The sequence below is a fragment of the Saccopteryx leptura genome, chromosome 13 (genome assembly GCF_036850995.1).
Source record: "Saccopteryx leptura isolate mSacLep1 chromosome 13, mSacLep1_pri_phased_curated, whole genome shotgun sequence".
Taxonomy (NCBI): Eukaryota; Metazoa; Chordata; class Mammalia; order Chiroptera; family Emballonuridae; genus Saccopteryx; species Saccopteryx leptura.
Genome location: NC_089515.1, coordinates 6,959,606 through 6,978,803, shown reverse-complemented (window position 1 = coordinate 6,978,803; position 19,198 = coordinate 6,959,606). Strand labels below are relative to the sequence as shown.

The window sequence follows — 19,198 nt, the reverse complement described above, 5'->3', positions numbered from 1 at the left end:
GAAGAGAATGAGAGAGAGAAAGAGAAAGGGGGGAGGAGCAGGAAGCATCAACTCCCATATGTGCCTTGGCCAGGCAAGCCTAGGGTTTTGAACCAGCAACCTTAGCATTCCATGTCAATGCTTTATCCACTGCGCCACCACAGGTCAGGCTCAAAAAATATTTTTAAAAAGAATCAACTGGCCCTGGCCGGTTAGCTTAGTGGTAGAGCATCGGTCCAGCATGTGAAAGTCCTGGGTTCAATTCCCGGCCAGGGCATACAAGAGAAGTGCCCATCTGCTTCTCCACCCTTCCCCCTCTCCTTTCTGTCTCTCTCTTCCCCCTCTGCAGCCAAGGCTCCGTTGGCCCGGGCGCTGAGGATGGCTCCATGGCCTCTGCCTCAAGCATTAGGATGGCTCCAGTTGCAACGGAGCAACACCCCAGATGGACAGAGCATCGCCCCCTAGTGGATGGATCCCAGTCAGGTGCATGCGGGAGTCTATCTCTCTGCCTCCCAGCTTCTCACTTCAGAAAAATACAAAAAAAATGAAAACTAAAAAAATAAAGAATCAACCAGTGAATGCATAAGTAAATGGGACAACAAATTGATATTTCCCTCTCTCCAAAATCAATTTTTTTAAAACTTTAAAAAAAAATAGATTTTATTAAAATCTTGCTTTGAGCCCTGGGTAGATAGCTCAGTCGGTTAGAGCATCGTTCCAAAGCACAGAGGTTGCCAGTTCGGTCCTTGGTCAGGGTACATGTAGGAAGAGATTAATGTTCCTGTCTTTCTCTCTCTCTCCCATTTCCTCTTTTTTTAAAAAAAAAATTATTTATTCAGTTTAGAGAAGAGAAACAGAGAGGTGGAGAAAGAGAGAGAATGGGGGAGGAGCAGGAAGCATCAACTCCCATATGTGCCTTGACTGGGCAAGCCCAGGGTTTTGAACCGGCGACCTCAGCGTTCCAGGTCAAGGCTTTATCCACTGCGCCACCATAGGTCAAGCTCTTCCCTTTCCTCTTGCTCTAAAATCAATACAATAAACATTTAAAAAAAAAAAATCTTGCTTTAAAATAAATGGGATTATTTAGGGTGAAAGAAAAGTTAGTTTTATTTTCCCTATATAGATATTTATCAGAATTAATTATTCTGGATTTCTAGGAACTTAGAGTGATTTAGTCAGCCATGAAGATGTACCAAAGAAAGCCCACTATGCGAAACTAGCACCCCTTAGAAAAATGCATTAGTGGAAGCATGGAGTTTTTAAAAAAGGAATAAACTATCCTTGTACATTATTTTAAAAACTTTCTGCACATGGTGGTCATTGTAGACCTAGTGAATACGGATTTCAAAAAAAGTGCTGTCTAGCCTGATCTGTGGTGGTGCAGTGGGTAAATCATCGACCTGGAACTCTGAGGTCACTGGTTCAAATCCCTGGGCTTGCATGGTCAAGGCACATATGGGAGTTGATGTTTCCTGCTCCTCCCCCCCTTCTCTATCTCTGTCTCTCTCCTCTCTCTCTAAAAATTAATAAATAAAATCTAAAAAATAAAGCGCTGTCTAAATTTCCCCAGATCCAGCCCCTTCTACTTTAGGATATGCAAATTATGTAGAAACAAAGAGATCATCAACTACTTTTGTAAATGTGTTAATGAAAGACAAAAGACAATGAGTCACCAGAAAGGAATCAAATATTTTAAATAAGCAATTTTGCCTGACCTGTGGTGGTGCAGTGGATAAAAGCATCGACCAAGAATGCTGGGGTCGCCGGTTCGAAACCCTGGGCTTGCCTGGTCAAGGCACATATGGGAGTTGATGCTTCCTGCTCCTCCCCCCTTCTCTCTCTCCCTTCTGAAATGAATAAATAAAATCTTTAAAATTAAATAAATAAAATAAGCTACTTTACAAGACTGTCCACCCAGCTCCTTTGTGTGGACTGTTATCTGCTGCCCCCAGAGCTCTTGGACAGGATCAGTCTTACAGAGGACCACTGTGTGACCAGCAGCTGTCTGGGATGGTGCTGTGCTTACAGTGTGGCCCTCCCTTTGAGGCCCAATTCCAAACCCTGTGGTCACCTCAATATGTCAGTTTATAATTTGGCAGGAAGAAGTTTAACCTTGACTGAGAATATACCATGTGACCTTCAGAAGCTTAGAAAATTTAGGGAACTAGGCCAAGGTTGCAGAGCTGGTAAGTGGTAGAGACAGGACTGTCCACTAACCACCTTGGTCCTACGAAAGGAAAGGAATACAGACTGTTACCTTCCCTGTGCCCGGGACTCCTTTGCCTTAATACAGTCCCATCCCCAAAAAGAGTTGTTAGCACAGAATGGAGACAAGGGAGAGGGGAAGGAGCTATGGAATAGCCTTTCTTTCCAGTACTGACACTTTACCTGGAACTACAAAATGCCCAAACAAATCTCACATCATTTAAAGAGTTTAATCAGCCTGTTCAGGCGGTGGCGCAGTGGATAGAGCGTCGGACTGGGATGCGGAGGACTCAGGTTCGAGACCCCGAGCTCACCAGCTTGAGCGCGGGCTCATCTGGTTTGAGCAAAGCTCACCAGCTTGGACCCAAGGTCGCTGGCTTGAGCAAGGGGTTACTGGGTCTGCTGTAGTCCCACAGTCAAGGCACATATGAGAAAGCAATCAATGAACAACTAAGGTGTCGCAACGAAAAACTGATGATTGATGCTTCTCATCTCTCTCCGTTCCTGTCTGTCTGTCCCTATTTATCCCTCTCTCTGACTCTCTGTCTCTGTAAAATAAATAAATAAATAAATAAATAAATAAATAAATAAATAAATAAATAAATAAATAAATAAAGTTTAATCAAATATTTAATATGATTGGCAGCCCCAAGTACAATTTAAGTCTCCCAGGCTCTGCTCTTTCCTTCATAGCTGCGTGACCTTGGGCAAGTCACATAACCTCACTGAGTCTGTTTCTTAGATAATGTCGGTCAGTTTGGACAAGTCACCTTCTTAAGACTCAGTTTACCAGTGAACGAGGGGGTTAACCAGTGGGCAGATCTGACAAAACACTTCACTAAAACAGATATTCAAGTGGACAGTAAGCACTTGGAGAGACTGGCAACTTCATTACTCATCAGGAAATGAAAATTAAAACCACAATGCACTACCACCTTCCACAGTCACTGGGATGTAAAAGGCAGTCAGTGAGTCCTAAGCGCTGGGAGCTTGCTGTCCTTTAGTTTCCATAGCAGGCTCCGAGTCTGCCTCCCCCTAGAGGGCGTGAGGGGCCTTCCTGCTTCTCTTTCCCTTAATCTGTGTCTCCCCACCTCTGACTCTTAAATGACCTTAAGGTGGAATAACGTTTTTAAGTGTACTTTAGCATTTATTAAAGAAGTTCTTATGATAGTCTACTCCTAATTTTAAAAGCTGGTTAAATAAGTTCTTACAAGTCATTTCTAAAAAGGTAAATCCACTCAAGTGATCTGTGCCCACAAAATGGATAGAGAGGCTTCTTGATATTAGAAATGCTCTCTACTCACTCCTTGGCAACATGGTTTCAAGCGGGGATCTAAAATGGCCATTTTTAACATCAGAAATCTATGACTAGTGGACAGCCCAAGTCTGAAAGGTCATCTCGCAGGCTCTTCATGGGCTCTTAAGAACTTGTCAAGTAAGTTTAGGAGTTCATAATGCCCTAGAAATCTGGTAGGTAAGTGTTGATTTAATTTATAGCCATTAAAAGAAATTCTGGGCCCTGGCCAGTGGCTTAGTGGATAGAGCATGGGCCTGGCATATGGTGGAAGTCCTGGGTTCAATTCCCAATCAGGGCACACAGGAGAAGTAACCATCTGCCTCTCCCTGCCACCCTCTCCTTCTTATCTCTTTTCCCCTCCTGCAGCCAGTGGGTCGATTGGTTCAAGTGTGGCCCAGGACCGAGGATAGCTCCGTTGATCCCAGAGCATCAGCCTCAGGCGCTAAAAATATCTTGGGACTCAAGCATTGGCCCCAGACCTCCCCTGACGGGGTTGCCTGGAGGATCCTGGTCAGGGCACATGCAGAAGTCTTCCTCACTATCTCCTCTCCTCTCGGCTAAAAAAAATTAAAATAAATAAATAAAATGAAAAATAAATTTTAAAAAATTCTATAAAGATGCTTTGCGTTTGCTATAAAACAACCCCAAATGTGTTTGTATATACTGCCTAAAAGTGTGGCTACTATGTGTACATCTAGCAATGGTCTGAAAAGGATGGCATAAGAAAGTGGTATTAAGGTAGAAATACCCTCTGTGAATGCTAGCTGGTGGGGAAAAGGGGACACAGATATACCACCTCTGATAATTAGTAAAGGCAGTCAAAGCTTTGTTAATAGAGAACAAAAAATAACTCAATGAGAAATCATTACAAAAAGAATTTATTAGACAGACATGGCAATAGATTGAATCTCAGGATTTAGTTGAAAAGCCCTGGGCCTTTTAAAGCAGTAGAAATCCCAAGTCACACACTTCGAGCATTACTCTGTTAACATCTGTCAAAATGGGAAAGGTTTGGAATGACAGCAGTCCATGCTAGGACCCAAACAGATGAGCCTCTCGCCTCGCTCCCTAGTCCCTCTCTCTAACTGGAGTCTGACTCTGGCACCTGAGAGGAATGAAATGTTTCCCACATCTTACAGAAATTCAGCTTCTTTGTTACCGACCTTGCCTCTGCTTGAACTGCCTGTTCTGACACATGAAATGTTCCTTTAGAGAAACCTACGCATAGTTACTGAGGGAGTGCTTTATCAACATGTAAAGTGAATAAAATAAGTCTCTCTGCTACAGTAACTGCATTTTCAATCTCATCTGGCATCAGCTGTCTTTTAGAAGGTACAATGTATGATTTGGGGACACTTTTCTTCTTAGAAGAGAAGGAAAATGAGTCTAATTAGTAAATAATACATAATTAAATAATACATATTTTCAGATCTCGTGTGCCACATAAATATGAAGCCTTCACTTAATTTGAGAGAAGGGGGGGGGGTATTTTCAATCATTCCTAATCATAATAGAACTCGTTTTAATATTTCAAGGTAACAGTCGTATCATGTGTTCATAATACCAAACAGTGACTTTGTAAGAAGTCATTGAACATGAAATTTCATTATTAATGGCATAAGCTTTCAAGAAGTAGCAAGGAATATGGTATCCATGTAGATAGCAGTGGACCTCATTCAAATAAAGGTGAGAATAAACATCCATGACCCAGTTGGGGACGTCTGCATTTCTGAGACATGAGCTGGCTACAAACCGCATTACGTAGGAAACTAAAGGAAGACTTTAGCTAGCAAGAGACTTTCCTGGAAGAATTAATTGTTAGGAGAGATAATAAAAGCAGTAGTTAGAATGCATGTCCAGATTGTAGGCTCCTGCAGTTGAATCCATTATGAATATGCATTTTGATTCCACAGTAGCTCTTTACACCCAACAAGTATTTCTTTCACTGCCCCTTTACAACCTTGTGCTTGTTCACTAGGCTATTGTGGAGACTCTCTTTGGAACAAGACTTGCTTTCAAGTCAGCATCTTAAATGAAGCTCTAAAAATGTTAAATTTGTGCTTAAAAAAAACACACCACAGGCCAATTCTTGTGTGTGTGCTGAAGGAGCCGACCCTCCCCCAATGCTGCTCCTCACGGGAACCGGAACCGGGGGCCGCTGGGGCGGATGCATACACTAGCCAGGACTGAAGTTTCAGAGCCTGAAATACTGCAAATCGAAACCCGCAGTCTTGTCGATGACATCTCCATACAACTGCAGGGAAAACAGGCAGTCTCACGCACAGACCTCAAGATTTTAGTTGAGCCACTGGTCCCTTCATTATCGTTTTTTGTATTTAGGGCCATTGCTGCGCTTTGTCAAAGCTGCTCTGAGAACTTGGCAGAAAAGCAGCATAACTTGGGTCTGTTTTAGTAGGTAAGCCCAGCTACAAAGCTGTTAAGATTTCCTGGCACAAACTTCCGGTCTTCTGAGCAACATTAAGTACCCATTGTCTCAGGAACAGCCTGTAGAGAGTCTGTTTGGAACAAGTGTGCTCAAGTCCGAATCATAAAGCAAGGTCTAAATACGTTGAGTTTTATGCATTTTTAAAAAATTGTCTATTTCACGGCCGCAGCAGTGTGTGCTCATGGACCCAGCCCGCCCAGCTTTGTTCAGTATTTAGGAGGAATCGCTGTGTTTGGGCCAATTATCAAGAATGAAAAGGCAAACAGCTATGAAAAGGAAAAGCTCCTTACCCTATGCGCGAACTAAAATTTTTGAGGATTCTGGCCTTCGGTGTGAGCAGCTGGCGTGCTGGAGGTCTCGGCTCCCTCGCGTCTCCATCCCCGCAGCCGTTAGCCCGGCGCCCAACACCCAGACCCTCCAAAGGAGCCTTTGAACTGAATGAAGACTGGCCAGGAGTGAAGCGCCAGGCCCGGAAACGGGAAGATTCGAGGCCACTCGTAGAGATGTGGACTGCAGGGACTCAGGGGTCTGCATCACGGAGAGGGGCGCGGCTGGGAGGCGGCCGGTGGCCTCTCCCTGCCCTCTGGCGGCACCTCCAGGCAGCTGGCAGGGAATGGGCGCGCAACCACCCGCGCGCCAGGAGGGGGCGGTCCCTGCGCCTCAGCGCCCCTCCGTGGAGGGGACCTCATGACGACGCCACTCCCTCCCTGGTGATTCCCGAAGGAGTGGGAATCCGGAGGGGCTCTGGGTTCATAGATGAGGGGCATAGAAAGGGGTCAGGTAAGAGGGCCCGAGGAAGGGCGCAAAGGGCCCCCCGGCTGCGGAGACGGCAGTCAGCGGGAATGGAGCGGCGGTCGGGAAAAGAACGTTGGCCGCAGAGTAGGAGGGGAAAGTCTGGAAGGGCAGCGCGCCTGGGCCTGGGGGACCCGGGCTGCCCCCTGTGCCACCGCTCGCCGCCGCTGTGCCGGGAGCCCCGGGCTGAGACGCGCCGCCCCCCGCCTGCGCCCCGCCATCGGCGCCGGGGTTCTGCTTCTTCCACTTGGTCCTGCGGTTCTGGAACCAAATTTTGACCTGCGTCTCAGTGAGGCTGAGCGACAGCGCGAGGTTCAGGCGCTCGCAGACAGACAGGTAGCGCGTGGCCCGGAACTTGTTCTCCAAGGCCACCAGCTGCTCATAGGTGAAGGCGGTGCGCGCGCGCCTCGGCTTAGCGCAGCTGGGTTCGGCGCGCCGGCGCCGGGGCCGCGGGGAGCCGGGGGAGCCCGCGAGGCCGTCCGCGCCGCGCTCGCCCGCCGCCAGCGCCGCCACCCGGGCTTCGGAGGGGCGCGGCGGGCCCACCTGCAGGCGCGCAGCGCTCTCCCGCTGCCGCCGCCTTCCCGCATCCTCCGCGTCCTCCTCTTCCTCCGCCTCCTCTGCCTCTGAACCTTCCAGCGGGGAAGCCGCGCCCGCGCCTCGGCCATCGGCGTCTAGGGAAGAAGGGGGCGGTGACCAGAAGCTCGAAACCACCCCAGGCCCCCTTTAGGTCCTCCCGATCCCAATGCAGCCCCATCTTAGTTAGTAAACCCTTCCCGCCGCCGCACGTCTTAGCAAGCCCTTCCCGGAGTCGGAGCTTAGGGGTGCAATGTCCCCTTACCTCATACTCACTTCTCACCCAGTGGGCGTCCAAGAAGTGTATTTGAATGAATGGCACCCCGCATTAGGAAAAAATAATGACCTTATTGAACAACTTTATGGGGGGGAGGGTAGGTCATTGTACATTAAGACATTGAGATGTCAAGTACGTTTAGGGCTGTGTCCTCCCGGTCACTAGAATCCTATTTTGGTCTGGGACTTCTAGCAATTAAAGAAGAAGTTATTAAGCCTTCCCCCCTTAAAGTGAAATTCCCCCTTTCCCATCTTCTCTCTCCTGCCGTGTTAATAGAGTTTCAGATTTGTGCGGGACTGGATCGATAGATGTCATCTATTAAAGGTAAGTTTTAATCGAACAATATTAGGATCAGACAGGGAAAGGGGGTTTGAAGTCGGTACCTGCAAGCTGTGGGCAGGAGATATGCAGGCGCCAGTAATAGAATATCGATCATGAGTGGAGGGAGGGGAGCGCGGCCCCTCGGAGGGGCCATCCTAACAATTACCAGGCTGGCCGCCCAGGCCCAGGCGTAGCCACCAGAGGCGCCCCGAGCCCCAGACAATCACCGCCAAACTTGGGGAGGGAATGCGGGAGGATGCGCGGCTGCTAGCCTCTCCCGAACCTGTTCCCCTGACCCTCAGCGTCCCTTCAGGGAACCTCGTGCCCACACCACACCCAGTACGGTCGTGGTGTCTTCTGACCTTCCTTCCAGACACAAACTTTCCCCAGACCCCTTAGCAGGTGTCCACCAGAGGTAGGAGTAAGTAAAGAGTTTCGAGCACAAAGGACATAGCTTCCCATCACCCCTCCCCACCCGTGTGAGCGCGTGGGGCAGCGGAGCCTCTGCAGGTGTCTCTGGATTGTCAGAAGCGGGCCCTGGGTAGTAAACCTGACCTCAGTACTCACTAAAACCTCCACACCTGCGTAAGCCTCAGCTCCCCCATCCGTAAAAAGGGGGTTGACGTTAATGATGCTGTCTCGCGGGTTCTGAAGTTTTTCCGACTTTTATCCCAGCCTCTGGCTCAGGTCCAGGCACATGGCGCGGGCAGCACATGCCCGATTAATGAATGAGACCAGGCAAGGTGGGCGCTGGGTGTTTGTTAGTTTCTACCGCGAGCAAATCAGAGCCGTGACGCTTACTGGCTTGGCGGGTGAGCAGGGATGGGGCTTCGGCGTCAAATCCTTCACCTGGAATCCTGGAGGCCTCAGTCTAATTCCAAAACAGGGGCTACACCTCGTCCTCTGCGCCTTCTCCCTTCGGAGAAGACGCCGCGAAGGGCCACCCGCGGGTCCTTGGCTGCCCCTCCCCTCACGAACCCCATCTCCACCCCCCGCACACACACCTCTTCATCGCATCATCTGGGGCTTCCCGCAGCCGGGGGCCTCCTTGCATCCTTACCAGGGGTTTCCCGCTGGCGGGTCTGGTCCCCCGCGCGGGTGTCCTTCCCCGCTTCGGCCTCTGCCAAACTTTTCTTGGCTTCCCGGGGAGCAGGGAGCAGGGCTGGGAGCGCCGCGCGGGTGAACTTCTGAGGGTCCAGGATATCCAGGACCGAGAAGGAGATCTTGTGGTGGGGGGGAGCCGCCTTGGCCCCGCTGTTCTGCCATGCTAGCATGCCCGCCGCCCGCGGGCCGGAGGCCGGCGGCGCAAGGTCTGGGATGGCCGCGCTCGGGTTTGCCTTCGTTTGTAGTTCGGCCGCGGTTGTCCAGCCGGTAGGAGGGTCTAGGCGGCCAAGTGAAGCTGGGGAGGGGAGAGGAAGGCGGGGCGAGGACAGAGCAGCGGGGGGCTGCACAGGGATTGGCACTCACCGCGGCCCAGGCCCCCGCCACGTGCAGGACGCGATCGCAACAGCCCCTGGACTGCCCCGCGCTGCACCCGGGCCTCTAGCCTTGGCAAGGGGCGCCTCGGTGCGCCTGGTGCGCGCGCCCGCTGGAAGAGCGCCGCCGGCTTCGCGCGCCTCCGCCCAACCCGCGGGGACTAGGGGTGTAGGCGAGGAAGGGAGGGAGGGCCGGATGCTTTCATCCCCGGGACCCCCAACCGACACATACTGACAGGCTTGCGCTCCCCCCCCCCCCCCAAGGCACCCGCCTTGCATTGCGGACGCGGTTGAGTCCAGGACTGATTACATCAAGGCAGCACTCAGCACATCTCCTGCCCGGCCAGTGCATCCCAGTGATGGCCTCAGACCTGGTCACCTCGTGTTTAGGCCTTTGTGTTTTCACAGAATCTCAGGACTTCAGAGCATCTCTATGAAGTGGGTGCGGCCTGGCAAGACTATCCCGTTTCAAAGATGAAAAGTGAGTTGCCCAGGGTCACGGTTGGTGACAGAATCTGGATTCGAACCAATGTATTCTTCTCCTGGACCAGCACCCTTTTCAGTACATCCTGCTGTCCCCGGAAGCGGAGGAAGAAAACCTGCCCTGTGCTGAGGCTTTCCCTCCCACCCCGGGGGCAGGGGTTTGGGAGAGATGCCTAGCCCCAGCAAGGTGGCCCGGCCCTTGGGAGCCTTTGGCGATCCCCCGGTGAGCCGGGTGAGGGGGCCTACCGGCTTGCGGCTTGCGGAGACAGTAAACACGACCCTCGGAGTCCTCCAGGCCTTCTTCACAGTCACAGATTAAGTCATTTGCAACAGAATTGGGTCTCCGGGAATCAGGCTGTATCTTTTTGACTTGCATCCCTCCCAGCTCCAAGAAAGGAAAGGTTAAATGGTGTTTGTCTGGTTTGAGTTTGAGGTCAAAGGACAGAGACGATTGCAACGGCCCCTTTTGCCCCACCGAGTCCTGTGGGATAGTGAACATCAGTCCTTGGGGAAGCTCCCACCAGACAGCTTTGTCTTAACATTCCTTTTCCCCTGTCACTCAGGGAACAGTCTGTGAGCGCTAAGCATTTATCTCATTCATCTGAGACTTCTTCTCACCACTCGGCCCAGAAAGCACCTCTAACACTGATGTCCTTTCTTCCCCACCCCATGGGGTTTTCACACAATGGCTCGGCAATTAATATTGTCCAAGCAGGTAGGAATAGGAAGCGGAGGGGAAGCCTCATCAAAGTGATGGGGACTGCTAATCCCATCTGTTATTGAAGAGCAGGCCTGGAAGGCCAGCTCCTTGTAGCTTTTCTCATTCAAACCTCCTGGCTCCTCCCAGAGGCGGCCACCGTATTCCCTGGGGATTTGAAAGCCTTGCCGAAAGACGAACCAGCCGCCCCGGTCCTAAAGCCAAGATGGATTGTGCTTTTAAAAGGAAGTCGGGAAAGCAGGTGCCCTGCCCAGGTGCCCACTGGACCACCTCTCACCAGAGGGAATGCCCACCTGTGAAAACCAAAGAAAAGGCAGCCCTTGGAATCAAAAGGTGGCACCCACGAACCTGCCTTGCAAATCACAGAACCTTTCCCGAACACAGATAGGGACTTTGTTTTCTGTTTTGACAACTCTTCTCACTCAGTTCTCACTTGATTTATTGTTCTTTAATCTTCTTTTCTTTCCCTCTGCCTCCCCATACTGATCTTAGCCCCTTTTACTTTTGTTAACACCCATGTTCATATCCCCCCCTCCCAAATTTAGGTTTGTTGGGGTAGCTAGAAATAGATCTCCTTAAGGTAGTTCCGAAATGGAGGTCTGTGGTTTTCCTACAGTCCCTCTTCTTCTCTGTTCTCCTGGGAGAGCTATAGAAGCCATTTGCACAGGAGAGTGGGCTGGCATTCCAGAGGTCACCATATACCCCCTACTAGAGGGACGGAAAGGTTCCCGACAGGGCCTCAACCTGGGACATTTTCATTTCACTTGACTAATTGCCTAAAATTTTTTTTGTTTAAATGATATGAATTGTCTCTCCTTGGATAGGAATCATTTTTCCTTTGAGGTCCACAGGTGTTAAATAGAGAAAAGGAACGAAAAGGGAGGAACAACAAATTGGAAAAACAAGAACACATCAAGGCTATGCGCTTTAAGACTTTGTATCTTGTGCCTGCTCAGGTGGTGGTGTAGTGGATAGAGTGTCGGACTGGGACGTGGAAGCCCCAGGTTCGAAACCCTAGGTCGCTGGCTTGAGCGTGGGCTTATCCAGTTTGAGCACAGGCTCACCAGCTTGAGCGTAGGGTCACTGGCTTGAGCAAGGGGTCACTTGCTCTGCTGTAGCCCCCCCAGTCAAGGCACATATGAGAAAGCAATCAGTAAAGAACCGAGGTGCCACAACAAAGAGTTGATGCTTCTCATCTCTCTCTGTTCCTGTCTGTCTGTCCCTATCTGTCCCTCTCTCTGACTCTCTGTCTCTGTCAAAAAAATAAATAAAAAGAAAAAAGACTGTATCTTGCCCTAGCCTGGTAGCTCAGTTGGTTAGAGCTTTATCCTGACATGCCAAGGTTCCAGGTTCGATCCCCAGTCAGGGCACAGATAAGAGACAACCAGAGAATGCGTAGATAAGCAGAACAACAAATTGATGTTTTTCTCTCTCTCTCTCTCTCAATTCAATTAAAAAAAATTTTAAAGACTATCTTCAAGAATTTCTTGTAGTTATTTGAATTTTTTCTCACGCTTTATTCCTATACGTGTGCTCAGTGTGGCATAAGGTTATGTCACCTTCACACTCGGAACGGGGATTCTGGAAATAGGTGACAGAATAAACAGTGAGATATCTCCCATCAACACTGAAGGAATAAGAAAATCCTCCCTCGGCCCTGGCCAGTTGGCTCAGTGGTAGAGCGTCGGCCTGGCGTGCGGGGGACCCGGGTTTGATTCCCGGCCAGGGCACATAGGAGAAGCGCCCATTTGCTTCTCCACCCCCACCCCCTCCTTCCTCTCTGTCTCTCTCTTCCCCTCCCGCAGCCAAGGCTCCATTGGAGCAAAGATGGCCCGGGCGCTGGGGATGGTTCCTTGGCCTCTGCCCCAGGCGCTAGAGTGGCTCTGGTCGCCCCGGAGGGGCAGAGCATCGGCCCCTGGTGGGCAGAGCGTCGCCCCTGGTGGGCGTGCCGGGTGGATCCCGGTTGGGCGCATGCGGGAGTCTGTCTGACTGTCTCTCCCTGTTTCCAGCTTCAGAAAAATACAAAAAAAAAAAAAAAAGAAAAGAAAAAGAAAATCCTCCCTCTTACTCTCCTAATTCACAGAGAACCCCTCCCCCTCAAGAAAAGGCTGAATTCTCCACTTTGGTGAGGGGAGAACAGGCCTTGGGGAATTGTTTTTCTGGCCACCTGCATTGTAAATGACCAGGAGGTGCTGAGACCTGCTGTAGGCACAATCTGGTGATGTGGTGACTCATCAACATCCTCACACATGTACTGACGCCCAGGTATTCTTATATAATAAATATATCCATATCCAGCCAGCCCCCTTCCCTGTGTGCACGGAGTTGATTTGTTTTTTCAGCGTGGGCATTAACATTCTGCCTGAGTGCTGTCTTTAAATTGCTTTGATGCTAGTTGGGTTCCAACCCTGACCTGTCCTGATGGCAAGTGATGGCTGTAACAAGCTCGGGATCAATATTCATAGCGGGTGTCCTGAGCTGATAACACTATCCGAGACAATGCTCACTATCAGTGCAGACAGCTGAGGTATTGCGCCATTAGGGATGTTGTGTTAAATAACCTGATCCATTTCTGGGGCTATTTAATGAATTTCACAGTTTAGATAGTATCTTTAAGGAGAAGGCAAAGGCTATTCCGGGAGGCACTGATGCAAATCAATGGTACCAAGCTTCCCGAGCTATTCCACAAACAAAGTGGCCTATAATTCCAGCACAGCCTTGAGGAGCTGTTGACCCGCCATGGACGGTATTAACAATGGAAATAATTTGCCGTCCATGCGGAGGGAGAGCAATTTTTATAAGCCCCATTAGAGCCCCTCAGATAAAATCTCATGTTCCTGAAATAAAATATAATGGAGAAATTCTCTAGGTGAAATCCTGCAGTTTGGGCCAGCCCACAGGGTGGGACATATGCCGAAGAGACAGCTTCATAAAGCACAGCATGGTGACAAAGGGAGGTCAATCGAGGGAATAGCCACGTGGCAACCCCTCTACCCGGTGATCACCTCTGCCAGCTTCCCTAGCTGCACTTCTTCAACCCAAAGTTGTCTGCAGAACGGGAGGGGAAGCCCTGGCTTTTAGAAGAAAAGTACTGGCCCTGGCCAGGTAGCTCAGTCGGTCAGAGTGCTGCTGGATATACCAGGGTTGTGGGTTTGATCCCTGGTCAGGGCACATGCAAGAAACAATGAATGCATAAGTAAATAGAACAACAAATTGATGTCTCTCTCTCTCTCTCTCTTTCCCCTTTCCTCCCTCTCTCTAAAATCAATAAGTAGAAAATATTGTAAAAGGGAATTACTGATAGCAGCAGAATCTATTGGTAAATGTTTGCTTGACTCTAGACCCCTTGTTGCTGGAGAGTTTATTTACAATTAAAGGCTAGCATTTTCCATTCCCCACTAGGGCTTTGAACTCTGGCTGCCAAGGAGAGCAAATATTCCTAAACAAAAAAAACCAAACCCTTGGAGACTTTGATAAGTGAAAGCGCAAAGTGCAGCCTTCTCACCCGTCCCCACACTATGCCCAAAATGAAAACGTTTAGCCAACATACTTTGTTTTAAGAAATGAATATTTCGCCGGACCTGTGGTGGCACAGTGGATAGGGCATCGACCTGGAATGCTGAGGTTGCTGGTTTGAAACCCAGGGCTTGCCCGATCAAGGCACATATGAGAGTTGATACTTCCTGTTGCCCCCCCCCCTTGTCTGTCTCTCTGTCTCTCTCCTCTTTCTCTCTCCTCACAAAAAAAAAAAAAAAAAAAGAAAAGAAAAATAAGTATTTCTTCTTGGAAATCAACTTATTTGTCTTAGAAACATCCAAGAAGCATGAAGAAGGTGCTAAAGTAATGAGAGTGGGATTGGTAAGTAGAATACATGTTAATTGCTCCTGATGATAACAGCCTATCACTGCCCAGCCACGAACAGACAGCTAACTATGTTCTGAACTAAGCGTTAGTTTCCTATGATAAAAATTCACTTGAACTAACCAAAGGGGTAATTTATTTATTTAATTAATTTAGAAAATTAATTTTAACAGGGTGACATTGATCAATAAGTGTACACAGATTTCAGGCAAACATTACTCCATCATTTGAATATTCAATTATGTTGCATATCCATCAGCTAGAGCCACATCATTTTCTGTTATCTTAGATTTATTTGTCCCTCTTTACACCCTTTTCCCAGCCCCTCTCCCCTCCTCCTTTGTTCTTTCTTGGGACTTGCTCTGGACCACTTGGTCAAACTTTTTGCTTACTTTGGGTTATTTTAACCCTCCGCCTGACCCCTGCAAGTAGGCACTATTATTATCCCCGATTTGCAGTTGTGAAAATGGGAGCTTAGGTAACTGGCCCACGACCCTACAACTAAGAAGTGGTGAAATGGAGATTTGAACCAGGGAAGTGAGAGCACAGAGCCCAGTTCAGTAACATTCCTGCCCTGAGGGTGAAATCTAACTGCAGACACTCATGGAATGGCCCTTCCTTCAAAGTTACACATGTAGGTTCTGGCCGGTTGGCTCAGCGGTAGAGCGTCAGCCTGGCGTGCGGGAGTCCTGGGTTCGATTCCCGGCCAGGGCACACAGGAGAGGCGCCCATTTGCTTCTCCACCCCTCCCCCTCTCCTTCCTCTCTGTCTCTCTCTTCCCCTCCCGCAGCCGAGGCTCCATTGGAGCAAAGATGGCCCGGGCGCTGGGGATGGCTCCTTGGCCTCTGCCCCAGGCGCTAGAGTGGCTCTGGTCGCGACAGAGTGACGCCCCGGATGGGCAGAGCATCGCCCCCTGGTGGGCGTGCCGGGTGGATCCCAGTCGGGCACATGCAGGAGTCTGTCTGACTGCCTCCCTGTTTCCAGCTTCGGAAAAATACAAAAAAAAAAAAAAAAAGTTACACATGTAGCTGGGATGTGTAAGAGGCCTTCCGAGAAAATAACCGAGCCCAGGCCCTGCCCAGGAGGGTACTGCAGGGCAGGTGGTGGGGACCCAGTTTGGAAGCTCTTACTGTCAGTGTTTTCTAACATTTTAAGATATACCAAGGAGGGGCCCAAGAAGAGAGAATTGTCAGACCAGCCAAACTGCTCTGGGCATCTGGAAAAGTAGAGAGATGTAATTGGAAGAAAGAGAATGGGGAAAATATGCCAAGTGATAAGCTAAGGACATATGAGGAGAGAACTGGTGAAGGACAGGGCCAGGAGGAACAGGGACACAGATGCATTCTGGGCCCTCTCTGACCGCAAGCAATGTACAGTATTTTTCACTCCATAAGACACACTTTTTTCCCCCAAAAGTGGAGGGGAAAATGCCCGTGCATCTTATGGAGCGAATGTTAATTTTTTTTTAGCTGCTGCGGGTTCCCAGACAACTAGAAGAGTATTTGAACATTAAAGTCTATTCTCACTTGTTAATAACAGTGCTAGCCTGACCTGTGGTGGCACAGTGGATAAAGCGTCAACCTGGAAATGCTGAGGTCGCCGGTTTGAAACCCTAGGCTTGCCTGGTCAAGGCACATATGAGAGTTGATGCTTCCAGCTCCTCCCCACCTTCTCTCTCTCTCTCTCTCTCTCTCTCCCTCTCTGTCTCTCTCTCCCTTTCTCTCTCCTCTCTAAAATGAATAAAAAGATAAATAAAAATAACAGTGCTAATGGTTGTTAATGCAGCTGTTGAATTTACATTGTTGAAATATTATTGTGGTATATTCTATTAAATATTTTAACACACCATTTGGTTCAGAATATATTTTTTTCTTATTTTTCTCCTTAAAACCCTAGGTGTGTCTTATAGTTAGGTGTGTCTTATGGAATGAAAACTACGGTATGTCACGTCACTACCATACCAGAGAGTGGCTCATGTAGAATAAAGACAAGGGGGACAAGGGAAGGCTTGGCAAGTGCATGAAGCACCTGCTCCCTGGTTGAATGGAGACCAGGATGATCTGTCTCTTGGTGGTCTCCCGCAAGGAAGGTGTCAAAGCCCTTTGTTCCCCAAGTCTGTGCTCAGATGTCATGTGTTCATCTTCTTTCCCCCTCTCCCAGGCTCCAGCCTTGCTGCCCCTACAGGCTTTTCACCTCCCATGATGTGCACACCATGGCCTCGGAGGGCCAGGCCCTGACCTACGTGAGCAAAGCCAGCTGAGCCTGCAGGCTGGAGGGCCAGCGTTCTGTCTGCCGCCACCCCGCGGGTGGATGGCGGCCTTGTAGGCATGCTCATCTCCCCGTTTCAAGATTCTTAGCTTAATCACATCCTCAAAGTTCCTTCTGCCATGTAAGGTAAGATGTCTACAGGTTCTGGGGATTAGGACAAGGACATCTTCAAGGGGCCATTCTGTCGGCCGCAGTCCTAGACATACACAGAAACTGATTTGCTCAGTGTCACACACAGCGCTAGTGGAAGAGGGGGACCTATGCCCAGGCTCCCCGCCACTGGCAGAAGTGCCCCTTCCCCTCGTCCTCCTCAGCTAGAAGCCAGGGCCCAGCCATTCTTCAAGGTCTATTCTTCAGGCTGCTCTTCTACTCAGAAGTCACTGCTGCCGCCTTCCACGGCCCCCAGGGCCTGTCCTCTTGGCTCTGACAGCGTGGCACACGTTTGGTCAGGAATCCTAAAGTCCTAAAGGGGAACGACTGGTTCTCTGCCCACTCTTGACTCAAAGGCAATGATCACAGCTTACCTTTGAGCAGCCCTACAGCCCACTACCGCAGACAGCAGAAGTTCAATACATGTATATGGATCATGACGTTCACGGCAGGTTCTCCTGACGGACTCACTCAGCTCCTACACCACTGAATCTAGAGGGTTACAAACAGCATATCCCAGACTCCCTTGCAGGTTGGACTGGTGGTGGTTGGAGCTGGTTCTTTGGGGGCCGTACATCAGCCTGATAGAAGGTCACTGGCATTTTAGGAGCCAAATGATGGGACACTGGTCCCAGTGAAGCAATGCAATTGGGCGTTTCGCATAGTTGCATGGCTCTTGGCTGTGTAGTCCTTGAGCTTGGTTCACAAGTCCCCCTGAAAATCTGTAAGCTCCCAATGCCCTTTGTCAACATACCCCTCTAGCTGGAGTGGTTTCTGTTCTCTGCAACTGAGAACCACGGCCACTATAAGGTATGATATTCTTTTCTTCCCCAACCAGCCTTTATATCCCCAAAGGGCAGGAACAACGTTTTGGGTTCTTTTTGTTTTGTTTTGTTTTTTAGTAACTACTTTTTATATTTCTCTGTATAATCAACAGTTGGCCCAACACACTTACCAACATGATATGTACAATTCATTGAACTGGGTCAAAGTTCTGATATTCTGACAAATCCATCATCTTACCTTTGAATCAAGAGCCTGAAATCAAGTGGCCAACCTAATACAGTTTTCTTCCTTTGAAACTTCAAAGCTAAGTCAGGCCTGCAGTCAATTTTTTTCCAAGTTTTAATTAATTAATTAATTTTGAATTTTTATCAGATTCTTTCTTGAGCCACACTGATTACAATTGCCCAAGAAGGAAAATCTTAAATGCTCCTCAAATACTAATTTCAATACTCCCCAGCGTCAGAGGGCAGCCAAGGACACTCTTCCCCTTCCCGATCATCATTTTTTACTTAATGCAGAAAGGACGCCACATTAAACAGAATGTAAAAATTCACCCAAGATCTCACTGACTTGACACATTGCAACATTCCCATTTTCTTCCCAGCCCTGTTCCTGTGCATCCTTATTTTTGCAGGGCTGTTGGTCACATACAGTTGTGGGGGTTTTTTTGTGTGTCTTTTTTGTATTTTTCCGAAGCTGGAAACGGGGAGAGACAGTCAGACAGACTCCCGCATGCGCCCGACCGGGATCCACCCGGCACGCCCACCAGGGGGTGATGCTCTGCCCACCAGGGGGCGATGCTCTGCCCCTCTGGGGCGTCAGCGACCAGAGCCACTCTAGCGCCTGAGGCAGAGGCCAAGGAGCCATCCCCAGCGCCCGGGCCATCTTTGCTCCAATGGAGCCTTGGCTGTGGGAGGGGAAGAGAGAGACAGAGAGGAAGGAGAGGGGGAGGGGTGGAGAAGCAGATGGGCGCTTCTCCTGTGTGCCCTGGCCAGGAATCAAACCCGGGACCCCTTGCACGCCAGGCTGACGCTCTACCACTGAGCCAACCGGCCAGGGCCACATACAGTTTTGTATTCTGCTTTTTTCACATAATGTTGTAACATGAGAATTCTCCATGTTGTTATTTAATCTTCATTTTTTTATGGCGTAATATTTCTTTTAGTAGCTGCGTTGTCATTTCTTGACCAGTTCCCGTCCTTGAACACTAACTTTTCTTCCAGCTCATTCTGGCACTGTAGCTTACACCGCAGCCATCATGGTCTTTAGAATCCTTTCCTTGGCCTGGCTTTCCCGGTGCGGGATTGTGCGGTCAAGGGTCCAACTATTTCCATTGCTCTATTTAGGGCTGTCACCTCTCCCCTCAAGGATGAGAATGCCAGAGAAACACCAGTACTGCCTGTTCTCTACCATTTTTGCTGCTTCTACAGGTGTCTCCTTGCTCCGCTTTGCTATGCTCCGACTTTTGTCCTCTGACCTGCCGAGAAGACGCCCACTTGGGGACACGTGACCCCGAAGTCCTAAGGCAGCGCCCGCCCCTTCCCGGTCGGCTCCGCCCAGCCACCCT

General features: G+C 49.5%; 1 protein-coding gene across 1 annotated transcript; it reads right to left on the bottom strand.

The window, feature by feature from the left end:
• Positions 1-6,677: 6,677 nt before the first annotated feature.
• Positions 6,678-9,164, bottom strand: NKX1-2 (NK1 homeobox 2). The gene is made up of 2 exons (XM_066355708.1): positions 8,951-9,164; positions 6,678-7,390 (listed from the first exon to the last, which is right to left on the bottom strand). Exons 1-2 carry the CDS (start codon positions 9,162-9,164, stop codon positions 6,678-6,680), a joined length of 927 nt encoding a protein of 308 aa, XP_066211805.1.
• Between the last annotated feature and the right edge of the window lie 10,034 nt (positions 9,165-19,198).